Below are 12,874 nucleotides of genomic sequence, written 5' to 3' on the forward strand. Positions count from 1 at the left end.
CCAAACCCCCTGACCCCCTGACCCTCTAACCCAAACGAAAAAAAAAAAAAATATGAATTTCTTTCAACCAAATTGCCAAACAATAACATGGATGCATGGATGTACGATGACTGAAACAACAACGTTCTTCACAGTTAAAATGAACGATTACTTTCATTGAATTTCGGGTGTTTTTTTTCAATTATTATTGCGTTTAAAAAACGTTTTAAATGGTTTCAAAACAGTATGCTGACTAAACTTTGATAGGCATCTGCCTGGGATCCACTCAACATCCTCTTATCTTAACTAAGTCAAAAATTTATCATTTCAGTTTTTTTTACCTCATAAATTGAGGTATAATGTTGTGTAAATTAGGTTTTTTCACCATGAATAAAAACAATGTTGACAAAAGTCATACAAAACGTTTAAAAAAAAGCACCCAAAGCAAAGAAAAAAGGCTGAAAATGTCAGAAAAAAAGCACCAAAATAAGTTAATTTCCACTTTTGAACTAGACAACGGGAAGACAACACAAGTGTTAAAAGCACAATTAATGACAGGTGGGTGGTAAGATGGAACAAGCCAGGCTTTCTCTTCTAATTAATCAAAGACAGTTATTTATCTTTTCAGCTGATGACTCAGCCAGGAGTCCATGCCTATACAAGCTGCAGCAATGCTTAAACTGTGAGTCACCAATCATATAGAGAAAGTGAATGGGACATTTACTTTACCGAAATAGCTCCTCTCAATCTGCAACGCTATAGACTCTCACTGTGCCTCTCTCCATGGAGCCCATATGGACGTTTTGTCCTCGTCTTGTACGTTTTGTCCTCAGAATCTGCTGCATGATCTTTCATATAAATCACTCTGTACTCAGAAAATCTGCTCATTTGCTTCTGAAGTGCCACTTGATAGCATAGAAAAGCCAGTTAAATCAGTTATGTTTGTAATAAAAAAAGGCAGAGGTTTGTTTCCCACTCAAGGCCTGAGGCTAAATCAATGCTTATTGTAGAAGATTAACGGTATTTAATTATGAACTCGGAACTACACTCGCAGCATTGATTCGCACTGCTTCTGAGAGAGAGAAATCCTCTTGGTGGGAATTACGTGTGTGTGTGTGTGTGTGTGTGTGTGTGTGTGTGTGTGGGCTAGCGAAGGGTTAGCAAAGTATTGTGCTCTGTCTGCTATCGTAGGCAGCCACCACATATAGCGAAGAAGCTGTTACACTCCTAAGAACGCAGGGTTATACTTAATATTATGAAGACCGGCTGAATGCCAATGCTCCACATTTTTGCAGCAGTTTTAAGAGAGAAAGAGAGAATGTGTGCGTGTGCGACTGTGTGTGTGTCAGTAAACTACATCTTTCGTCTTGCACAATGTACGTCATCTTGCTTGTTTGCAAAAAAAACGTCAAAAACAAATAAAAAATTGGAAAAAATCGACTAATTGGTCAAAAAAGGTGTGTGTGTGTGTGTGTGTGTAGGAACCCACCTGAACGGGCAGCATCTCTCCGCATTGCTTCGTAGTCGTGCCAGTCCATCCGCCGCACGCCGTCCAGTCCCACCTGAGCGACTTTCCTCCTCTGGTCCAGACCCTGCAAGGAGAACCAATAGAAACCATTAAGACTTCCATCACACATGTTCAGCTGCTGTCAGTGTATGGTCAGTGTATGGTCAGTGTAGGGTCAGTGTAGGGTCAGTGTAGGGTCAGTGTAGGGTCAGTGTATGGTCAGTGTAGGGTCAGTGTAGGGTCAGTGTATGGTCAGTGTAGGGTCATCGTAGGGTCAGTGTATGATCAGTGTATGGTCAGTGTATGGTCAGTGTATGGTCAGTGTAGGGTCAGTGTATGGTCAGTGTAGGGTCAGTGTATGGTCATCGTAGGGTCAGTGTATGGTCAGTGTAGGGTCAGTGCATGGTCAGTGGATCCTGAATTCAGATTCTTTACTTTAGTAAAACTACTAATACCACACTGTAAAAATAAAGCAAGTACTCTATAGCATTGAAAATACTACTTAAGTAAAAGTAGGTAAGTATTATCAGGAAATTGTAGATAAAGTATTAAAAGTAAAAGTAATCAATGCACCCTTTTGGAAATTGTAGAGGATCTAAAGAGTTGTGTGTTGCCGTACAGCAGCCCGGCAGCGGCCTATATCTATATCTATAACTAGAACTACTATCTACTTTCTACTATCTATAACTATTATCAGACCGGCCCTCGCAGCCTCGAAACACTACCGGCCCACCAGGAAAAGTCCACACTCTCCCAACACAACAATTGATTTCTCTTTTGACCTTTTCCCATCTTGGAAAACTCCGTAAAAGAGACACATACAGTATCTCCATCTACAGTAAAAATGCAACGAGCAAATGCAGTCTTCGGAGAAGTCCTCCCACCATGAGACTCTATCATAAACATTATAAACTCAATCGGCAAAATGGAGAAATTGGCAAACACAAAGGCTCTTTATTCTACTCCTCAGACTGCATCTGTATGCTCTGTGGACTGTAGCTAACTGTGCTTATCCTATTTTTCTATTTTCACCTAGTTATTGTCACGTTCTAGCTTTTTTTTTTCTGTGTTCATATGGGTTCATAGATAATAAAAAAGGTATAAAAGAATATATAGAATATAAAAGAAGGTAAAAAGAGAATGTAAAAAAAAAAATGAATTGGTGCAGTATATACAACTCTTTTCGTGTGACAAACACACACTTCTGTAGAGAAACAGATGTTATCTTCCTCTGGACTGTCAGCCAAAACCTAAACAAGTTTTATTTTTCTTCCTAAGTGTGCTGCTGACAGCTGGAGGTTTACACAAAGCAACAACAAAAATCTTTTCTTTATTTGTTTCACACCTAGAAGATGATATTCCATTTGACTGCTGTTACCCACGTACAGTACACATCCTCATCACCATAAGCTATTACTCTCTACTCTGCATTAAAATGGAAAAGCAGCCATTTATGAAATTCTCTCTGCTTCACAAATGACTTTCAGTGACTCGAGATATATTAGGATCACAGTAAAATGATGAATCAATTGGCTCCATGGGAGGATGCAATTAGTGAAATGTTGTTATTACAAATGACACGTCTGACTGCATGGAACACTATTAACCCGCCTGCTAGCTGATACCACAGTACAGTCAATCAGCCACTGTGTGTGCAGCGGGAGTGTGTTTATGTGAGAGAAAAGTGCCGACAGCAGCTGGAACCCTGCTTCCAGTTTGCATTTCAGAATCAGCGTGGTGGATACTCAAAAACACAAGTAAAACCGCGGGTCAATATTCCTTATTACATTCTTATTGTAAACAGTAGCTATTGTCAGGTTCCAATCTTAATAGTCCAGACCCAGAGCATCAAAAAATTGACGCCAAAAGTCCCAACCGCGCTTGTCTGAATATGGCGCCAAAGGGCTAGACGCGAGTCCCAATAGCATCAAACGGTGACGCCAATAGTCATAACCCAGAGGGCCAAAGAGTGACACCAAGGGTCCTGACCGAGAGCGTCTAAATATGGCGCCAAAGGGCTAGAGGAAGTCACAATAAAGTCAAACGGTGACGCCAATAGTCATAACCAAGAGTGCCAAAGAGTGACACCAAGGGTCCTGACCGAGAGCGTCTAAATATGGTGCTTAAGGAGATTTTTTGCATCCCAAAAAACCCGCCAAAGGCACGTGAAGTGCCGCTTTCTGACACAACGGAAGTATATGTATTTGAGTATTTAAGCTACCAAATATAGACACAATTGGACACAGTAATAAGAATAAGACCGCGGCCTCACAATGCAACCAACTAAATACAATCTATTCAAAGGCCGGGTTGATAACTATTTACTCGATGCACTTTAATATGTTTAGTTTGAAATGGTCTTTACACCCCAACAGCCAGGGTGAGGGGAACAGGTTATTCATGCAGATTTTTATTGAAAATATCCACTTCCATTTGTCTCTCCAAATCACAGATTCCAAGTAGCCTACGTTTTAATTCGTGATTGATGGAAACAACACCGTTCCCTTAAACAGGTGTGCTATGGTCATCTATATGCAAATACACATTTAAATGGATTCTTATTTTTACAGTTTGTGTAATGTGATGTGTTACGTTCTCTAATGCTTCTCTGGCCTCTTTTTGGAAGAGAGCTATTTTATTTTTGTCTTTCAGGTCTGCCACCCCTGAGTCCCTGATCGTCCACAGGTGTTTTAGATCCGGTTATCAGAGAGGCTGCACAAAAGCTCCCAGGTCCAAGACCCTGCCCCTTCCTCTTGCCACAACTTCCTGTCATGCTGGGAGTTAGTGCATATAATTTGGGAAGTGATTGAATTGTTATCTGAAGCTGGTAAGGGTTTTCTGCCATTTGTTTTGACCCCTTTTCTCCTGTTTTGTGGACAGCCAGGGAGATTAGCACTGTGTATTTTAGTTTGACGCTGTAGCTCAGTTGCCATTTTCTTTCCAGGTCGTATGAGTTTTTGTTTGTTGACGTTTTCACAGCTTCTATTTTTGTTTGGGTTACTGTTTATTACCCTTTTATGTTTAACATTGTCCATATATGGATAGATAAATATATACATATATTTAAGTTGTGTATTAAAAGACACTTGTTACGGTAATCTGACTTGGTAGTCTCTCCTTTTTTTAGTTTGAGTTTACTTAGTTTTGTGTTACTTCCTATCCTCGTGCATGTCAGTTTACATTAACAACCCTGCTTCTAAGGTCCCATGACATGGTGCTCTTTGGATGCTTTTATATAGACCTTAGAGGTCCCTAATACTGTATCTGAAGTCTCTTTATATAGACCTTAGTGGTCCCTAATACTGTATCTGAAGTCTCTTTATATAGACCTTAGTGGTCCCTAATACTGTATCTGAAGTCTCTTTATATAGACCTTAGTGGTCCCTAATACTGTATCTGAAGTCTCTTTATATAGACCTTAGTGGTCCCTAATACTGTATCTGAAGTCTCTTTCCCAAAATGATTATGACCTCATAAGGGGCAAGATTCCAGATTGGCCCATCTGAGCTTTCATTTTCTCAAAAGCAGAGGAGGATACCCAGGGCTCGGTTTACACTTGATCACCATTTCTAGCCACTGGGGGCCATAGGCAGGCTGGGGGAACGCATATTCATGTTTTAAAAAAAACTCATAAAGTGACATTTTCATGTCATGGGACCGTTAAGTGTGATTTCAATGTAACGACATCCAAAACACATGAAAATGCTTTTAGCTACAGCGGAGTCTAAGCGGCAGGCGACGAGCGAGTGGTTTGACGGACAGTTTTGACTGACAGACTGGCTGGAATGAATGCGCCGGAGCAGGCACTTCAATGACAGAACTTTAACACTGCAGCCATTTAGTATAATTAATATAAAATCAGCATTTCGATCTTTCACTGCCACCCCTTTTGAGAATAAATAGTGGCTAATTATTCGGATTGATGGTGTAATGATATGTATGAGAAGGCCGTTGAACTGAAGCAGCCACCGAGCCCGTTATGAGAGTTTAAAGGAAGGATAGAGATTCTCACAGAGTCATATTCAGCAATGCATCATGTTTGCTCTTTGTGTCACATCAGAAGCTGACAGGTTGCCATGGCCAGAAGTTCTTGCAAAATCTAATGTAGTAATAATAATAATAATATCCATCCATCCATCCATCCATCTTCATCTGCTTATCAGGTATCGGGTCTCGGGGGCAGCAGCTCCAGCAGGGGACCCCAAACTTCCCTTTCCCGAGCCACATCAACCAGCTCCAACTGGGGGGTCCCGAGGCGTTCCCAGGCCAGGTTGGAGATATAATCTCTCCACCTAGTCCTGGGTCTTTCCCGAGGCCTCCTCCCAGCTGGACGTGCCTGGACCACCTCTCTAGGTGGAGTAGGAGTAGAAAGTCGCATGAAAAGAAAAGACAAGTGCCCGTACCTCAACATTTGTACTCTCTTTCAACTAAGAGGGGCCTTGGCTGAAAAAAGTAGGAGATTCCTGTTGTACAGATATCAGAGTTTCAATATAATGCTCAAATAGATACAGGCCAACGCTTTTAGCAAACCTAACCATCATTTTTCTGTCTCACTGTGGGGGCCTCACCTGCAGCTACCTCACTAAACAAAACCCCCGGGGTTGCCTGACCCTTTATCATCCTCTCCAGCACTTGAAAGAGATCCAACTCAACCGGCGAGGCAGGTGGCATCGGACTCCAAATAAAAGGAGTGAATCTACACCGCTGTGCGTATTGTGAAGCATCAGCCACATCCCCAACACTCGCCTCATAAAGCCGCTGTAAGTGGCCTTCTCATTGTACGAAAAGGAAAGAAAGACCAGCGAAGACGGTAATCATTACTCTACTCTTTGTGTAGCTTCCTGTAACTCCCTGCTGAGCGCTCTGCTGCCGCCTTCCTAATGGCCATCATCACAGGAGCGATGCTTCATGCTGCCTGTAGGAGCCACGTTTCTCTTGGATTTCTGCTTACGGTCCATTTATATCATTCATTGATTTATTATATTATGCACAGATGTTATAGGTGGTGTGCGTGTTCACCGGGGTTTGGGTGGAAGTGACAACAGTATATTTATTTCCTTCACTTGGTTTTTGGCCTTCGACCGAGAGGGAGTGAGGCGCTTTTCTGTTTACTTTGTGTTTGCCTCATAAAGTAACTTTCCATTTGGTAATTGTAGTACTAGTAGTATTTTACGTGTGAAGGAAGAAATCCATGAAACTAGATCTGCAAATGTGTTTAATCCCTTGAAGCAGAACAATTATTTGGACTGCTTACAGCCACAACGCTGCCACAAACATGTGTTATGCTCTGGGCACTTTTCTGAAGTGGTGGAATGTAAGTACATTTACTCAAGTACTGTACTTAAGTTAAAATGTTGAGGTACTTGTACTTTACTTGAGTCTTTTCTTTTCATGCCATTTTCTACTTCTAGTCCGCTACTCTTCAGAAAGAAATGCACTTGTACTAATTGTACTTTTTAATCCTCTTCATTCATCAGCTCAAGTTACTAGTTACCTTACACATTAAAAAGGTCCCATGGCATACAAATGTCACTTTGAAGTTTTTTAACATAATATATAGGTGTATATAAAGAAACTTCAAATGCAGTGTTAGGGGACCATTAAGGTCTCTATAAAAGATACTTCAGATACAGTATTAGGGACCACTAAGGTCTATATAAAAGAGACTTCAGATACAGTATTAGGGGACCACTAAGGTCTATGTAAAGAGACTTCAGATACAGTATTAGGGACCACTAAGGTCTATATAAAGAAGACTTCAGATACAGTATTAGGGACCACTAAGGTCTATATAAAGAGACTTCAGATACAGTATTAGGGACCACTAAGGTCTATATAAAAGCATCCAAATAGCCCCATGTCATGGGACCTTTAAGATAGTTGCACACAAAATACATGTCGTTTATAAAATACAAGTCCAACGTCTTACAAGTCCAGCTGAAAAAATTATACCGTTAAACACACAACTGTTCAGATCCTTCACACTTTGTAAAATGTGAGGATGTTTCTGCATTGAGTACTTTTAATACTTTATGTACATATTCTGGATGATACTTACATACTTTGACTCAGGTGAAATGTTTAATGCAGGGCTTTGACTTAACAGAGTATTTTTACAGTGTGGAATTAGTACTTTAACTTAAGTAAAGGATCTGAATACTTCTTCCGCCGGTGCTTTTCTACTCTATTAATATTCAAGGTGCGGCGTAAACTCGCTAATAGGGATTTACAGGACCTACACCAGAAACCATGTAACCCATGTTTGATCTCCATCAGCTATTCAATCAATTACAACGCAGCACTGTGTCCCATTAGTGACAGGCCGCAATGGAAAATTATACTTTATCAAGCAAAACATTCAGAGTACAGCAGATAGAGAGGGAGAGGGAAGTGGGCTATTTCAGCCGCATGAGTGATCACTAATTACCTTTCATGTAGCCTTTGAATTGTCTGTTCATCTCACGTTGGCCGCGTACACAGAATCTGCCCCAGATGGCGGATGACTATTATTATAAATATTATAATATTATAAGTTCTACTATTGAAGGTTTTTTTCATGGATTTGTGTGTTAAAAAGACGTGACGTGCTGCAAATAAAGACAACCGGGTTGGACTCAGCGCTGAAAGAGACTAATTCTGAAAGTCATGTGTGTCAAAACTTTTCTTTGGTTAATCTGCCACTGGAATGCTTAACAGCACATAGCAACAGTTACTATACAGAACAAAATTATAAACGCAACACTTTTGATTTTGCCTATATTTTTCATGAGCTCAACTTAAAGATCTAAGACTTTTTCTACGTACGATCTGTGCTAGTGAGCACTTCTTCTTTGCCGAGATAATCCATCCACCTCCCAGGTGTGACATATAAAGATGCTGATTAGACAGGATAATTGCACAGGTGTGCCTTGGGCTGGCTACAATAACAGGCAACTCTAAAATGTGCCGTTTTACTGTATAGCTACTGCAGCTAGGGTGTGTCTAGATTTCTACGTTAGTGATATTAAGCAATTGTTCTAATAAGTTTCTTTTTAATTACACTAGTTCCTCTTAAAGGGTAATTTCTTTTTATTCCAACCTGAACTTTTTTTCATTTTGTTTGTGATTGACTGATAGGAACAACAATCTTTGAAATTTGCCCAGTATTAGGCGTGAAAGCTGTCACCGGCAGCCACAGACCGGGCGGCAATGTAACCCTACGGGGCAATTGTGCATCATCAATTTGGTCTACTAAAAGTGCTTTATTGGCTGCTGACAGGATCAGAAGTGTCTGACAACCTTCTGGAATCCCTGCATCCCTAATCCCAATGGGATCCTTACGGAGATAGACCTCTGGAAAACCTCTTTAAGACCTGTCGTTTCAACCAGAAACAGTTCTTATGTATAGAGCCAACATATGTCCACATGTATATTAGTAAACTATTTGTTTATTTCAAGCAAAAGGAGAGTTGTGATGGTTTGAAAAGTGGAAAGACATCCTGAAACGGCATACATAGTTTAATTTTCTTTCTGTCAACTTTGAATTATGTGTATTTTACTATGTTAAAATAATTGATTATTTACATGAAGTCTGGTGGGTCAAGCGAACGCAATTTTGCAGGTTTTTTTATGTTTAAAAAAAAAAGAGGTTTTTGGCAAGAGTTACTCTTTAACAGGAACATCAACCTGCTTAGAAATCCTTTCCATAATGCTGTCAGATACTTAGAAAGCTAATCTGAGTCTGCCAGTTGCAAAACAACCACTTTTGAGCAGGTAAATACGAGCACAATTGTCCTGTTAACTTCCATTGTATCTTGTTTCGCCGCGGCCAACTGCAGCGATCTTGTTAAATACTGGACCAAAGATTGTTGTTTCCATCAGTCACTTAGACACAAAAACACAGGAATATATAAAAAAAAAGTAAGTGCCAAGTCATGTTTGCGCTCTCTCAGTTGAAACAACCCTTGGATACTCTGTTCTGGATTACATTTAATAATCTTTTCTACCCTTTATTGTTCTACATTATTCATGTTCTTGATATATCTGCTGTCTTTTTTTGTGCCATTTCCCACCGGTTTCTGTTAAACTGACTCACACGTCGCACCAGACCAGACTGGAAAAGGGCTTTAACACCTTAAAAACCGAAGTGAAAGTGGCACTGCAATGAACGGAAATGCCAAGCTAACCTCTGAGGCATCAGTGGTTCTGTTACCTCATCGTGCTTTATGGCAGCGGCTTTCGTTCTTTGGTGGATGTATCACGGCACAAGGAAAACCTTTTTTCTCCTGAGAAATAAGTGACAGCTAAACAGAACAAAATGTCAGTGACATTTGCAGGTCTCACTCGTACCTTGAAAACTTTCGCCTGAAGCACAGTGGAAACTTTTGCAGAGGAAAAGATACACCCAAGAGGTTCGAGTTTCATGGTTTTAACACGTGGTCGTTGCTGTTTCGCCTCCAAACGCTTTGCATCGTCTCGGTTTGTAAACAGAAAACAGCTGTATTACTGCATCAAGTAGCATTCCCAAAGGTATAAGCACACTTCCAAGTAGGGCTGCACAATATGTTGTTTTGTTATTGTCATCGCAACATTATCTGTCACAATAAACACATTGTGAAAGCCTGCAACATATCACAAAATACACTTTTTTTTTAATCAGCAGAAAATGGCACTTTAAAATGTAATTGTCATTCTATTTTTAAGTGTTGCCTTTTATAGTCCCTTCACTGTTCAATTTGTTCAGTAATAATATGTTGGATTGTTATGGTTGTGTATGTGTTTCAGTTTCCTGTGTTTGGCCCTTGTCATGTCTTGTGTTATTTTTTGCCTTGTGTTCTCCAGGCTTTGCTAGTGTCTGCCCCACCCTGATGGGCTTCACCTGTTCCTTCTTACCCCAATCAAAACAGGGCACCACCCTGAAATCAGGGACCAATATTAAACTATGAAACAGTCACGTAGGTGGGGTTACCTTTAAATTACAGATTCATTTGATTAATGTGTCTTGTATCTCTGAAAGGAACAGACGAAAGGTTGAATTCCAGCACTGACCATGTAATTATTACAGTATTTATTTAACTTCAACATTATCAATTGCCAATCAATAATTCTTCAATCATTTAAACCATTTTGAAAACTTTTGCAAGTCAAGGTTTAAGATTTTCAGGCTCTCATTGTCCCATGGAAGTCCAAAATCCATTATCTCAGGCTCTACAAAACACCTTTACCTTTATCTGTGAAGACACGTTTCCCTTTGGGATCCCTATTTAATATCAGGCTTAATTCTCACTTTCCAGCCTCTCATTTGTCAAGTAGAACCACAGTCTGATCTGCTGGCCACTGAGCAGCTCCACTGGAGAGGTTGGAGGTTTAGGGTCCTGCTCAAGGCACACACAATATTCCGGTATGATAGAAGAACATGCTCTGTTTGATCGGCGTTTCTTTAAACCAATCCCAATCGCCTTGGGTGGGGCTAAGCGCCCGACAGAGCCACGTTGCCTCTGCAAAACAGCCTCAGGGAGGAACTAGTTTTGGTGGAACGTATACCGTCCAAAATGGTTTTGGTCGTGTAACAGACAACTCTGATTGGACAGATAGTCTAGCTAGCTGTCTGGATTTACCCTGCAGGGATCTGAGTCCCAGGTTACCAGGGTCCTCAGAAACTCACTGGAGTTTAGAACGACAACACAAAGAAAGCAGAAGATAACGGACATCCAGCCGAAAAGAGGGAATTTTTACAACATGAATTTCCGGCAGCATCAGACCAATCCCTGAAGTGGAACATCAAGTTTATAGACTACCTTTATTAGAGCAGCTGATTGCTCAAAACCAATGTTCTCCCCAATAGTTTTCTCAAGGTGACACTACTTTCTCTTTTCAAGCACCCACTTTTGAACAAACAACTTTTGGCTGCTTTCAGGTCTGCTGTGCTGAACAAAGCCGGGGAGTGAGCAGGGAGAGATAGAGGCGTAGTCTTGGACTGCCTTTGTTTGGCATGAGGGAAAAGCTGGTATTACCAGCAGTGAGTCTGATAAGAACAGAGTTTCCCCATTCACTCTCTGAGGAGGGCGAATCGGAACACCTCGGGTCAATACTTCCCGTTTCCTCTCCTCCTGCTGTGAGCTGACAGAAGCCCGGCGTGAGAAGAGGAAGCCTTTCTGTTCTTTTTTCTTCCCCTTCCTGGTCTGTCAGAACACAGACAGATCCGCTTCCAACCCCCAGAGACACAATTACCTGTCTTTCCCATATCGCCTCACCCTCACCTTCACCCTCCTGCTCCTCCTCCTTCATCTTCAGCCACTTCGCAAGGAAGTCAATCTGTGCTAGGGGCTCACAAATCCCCCCCCCCCCCACCCCCACCCCCACCTACGCCTGCTTTGGCTACATGACAGAAAAAGGCTAGAGAGATGAGTAAGTATTTTGTCACATGATAACACTGGCAGAAAATGTTGCAGCAGACAGAGCAACATTGTATTTTGTGCATACTGCATGTGTTATGAGCATGTACTTGTATGTGTGTGTATGTATGTACAGTTTATATTACGGGTGTAAATAAAGCCTTTCGTCACAATACGTTATTATATTGACTCTTTGGACAATCATCCAATATTTACAGATATCACAAAGTCCTCCACGAAACAATTTCGATTTGAGACATTAAGGGACCTATGTCGATACGTAACGATACATAAGCCCATTTACACAATCATTATATATATATATATATATATATATACACACAACGTATAAGTTGCACTGGACAATAAGTCGCATGTAATTAGAAATGTATTTCATAACATCCAGCACAGACATTTAATCTGGGAAGGCAAGTTATTCAACTATACGATAGCACACAGAACAACAGGGTGAACAGGTGTTCTGTATGTTAAGATTAATATTCAGTCACACAAAGCCTAAAGAAGATACCAAGCATAAGATAACAAGCCAGCGCGTCCAACAGGGTTGTGTTGTTCTTGGTTATCTGCTGTTTTCTGGAAAGCACTTTTATAACCTTGTTAAGAAAAGTTAAATGCTATAGAACTACATTTAATCATTATCATTATCCCACGTGACTCGTGAGAGACCCCATTAAAAAGTTAGATAAGGTGTCGGCCCTGTTTGGATACAGACTCTGGGCGTCTACGCTGTGTTCTGCCTGACCCAGACACCAGCAGGAGGCAGAGGACCTCCAGCCGGAGGCCCCTGCAGCGAGGCACTCCAAACCCTCTCAAAGAGCAGCTCAGCGAAGCCACTGCACAGTCCATTATCTCCCAAAAGGAGTCATTATCCAGAGCCCCGCTGTGAAGGAGAGAGCACGAAGAGGACCAGAGAGAAACCAGGGGCGTTTCTCAATACCAAGTAAGCAAAGAACGGACTTGTGTTCTTGGGGAGACCGTACTTGCTAGCTGTACC

General features: G+C 41.1%; 1 protein-coding gene across 1 annotated transcript in view; it reads right to left on the reverse strand.

The window, feature by feature from the left end:
- Positions 1-12,874, reverse strand: part of LOC117955331 (polypeptide N-acetylgalactosaminyltransferase 10-like) — a 75,565-nt gene that overhangs the window by 52,688 nt on the left and 10,003 nt on the right. Inside the window, exon 2 of the mRNA XM_034889759.1 lies at positions 1,469-1,571. Within this exon, the coding sequence (XP_034745650.1) occupies positions 1,469-1,571 (103 nt within the window). The remainder of the gene's footprint in view (positions 1-1,468; positions 1,572-12,874) is intronic.

This window comes from Etheostoma cragini, chromosome 13, assembly GCF_013103735.1.
Source record: "Etheostoma cragini isolate CJK2018 chromosome 13, CSU_Ecrag_1.0, whole genome shotgun sequence".
NCBI lineage: Eukaryota > Metazoa > Chordata > Actinopteri > Perciformes > Percidae > Etheostoma > Etheostoma cragini.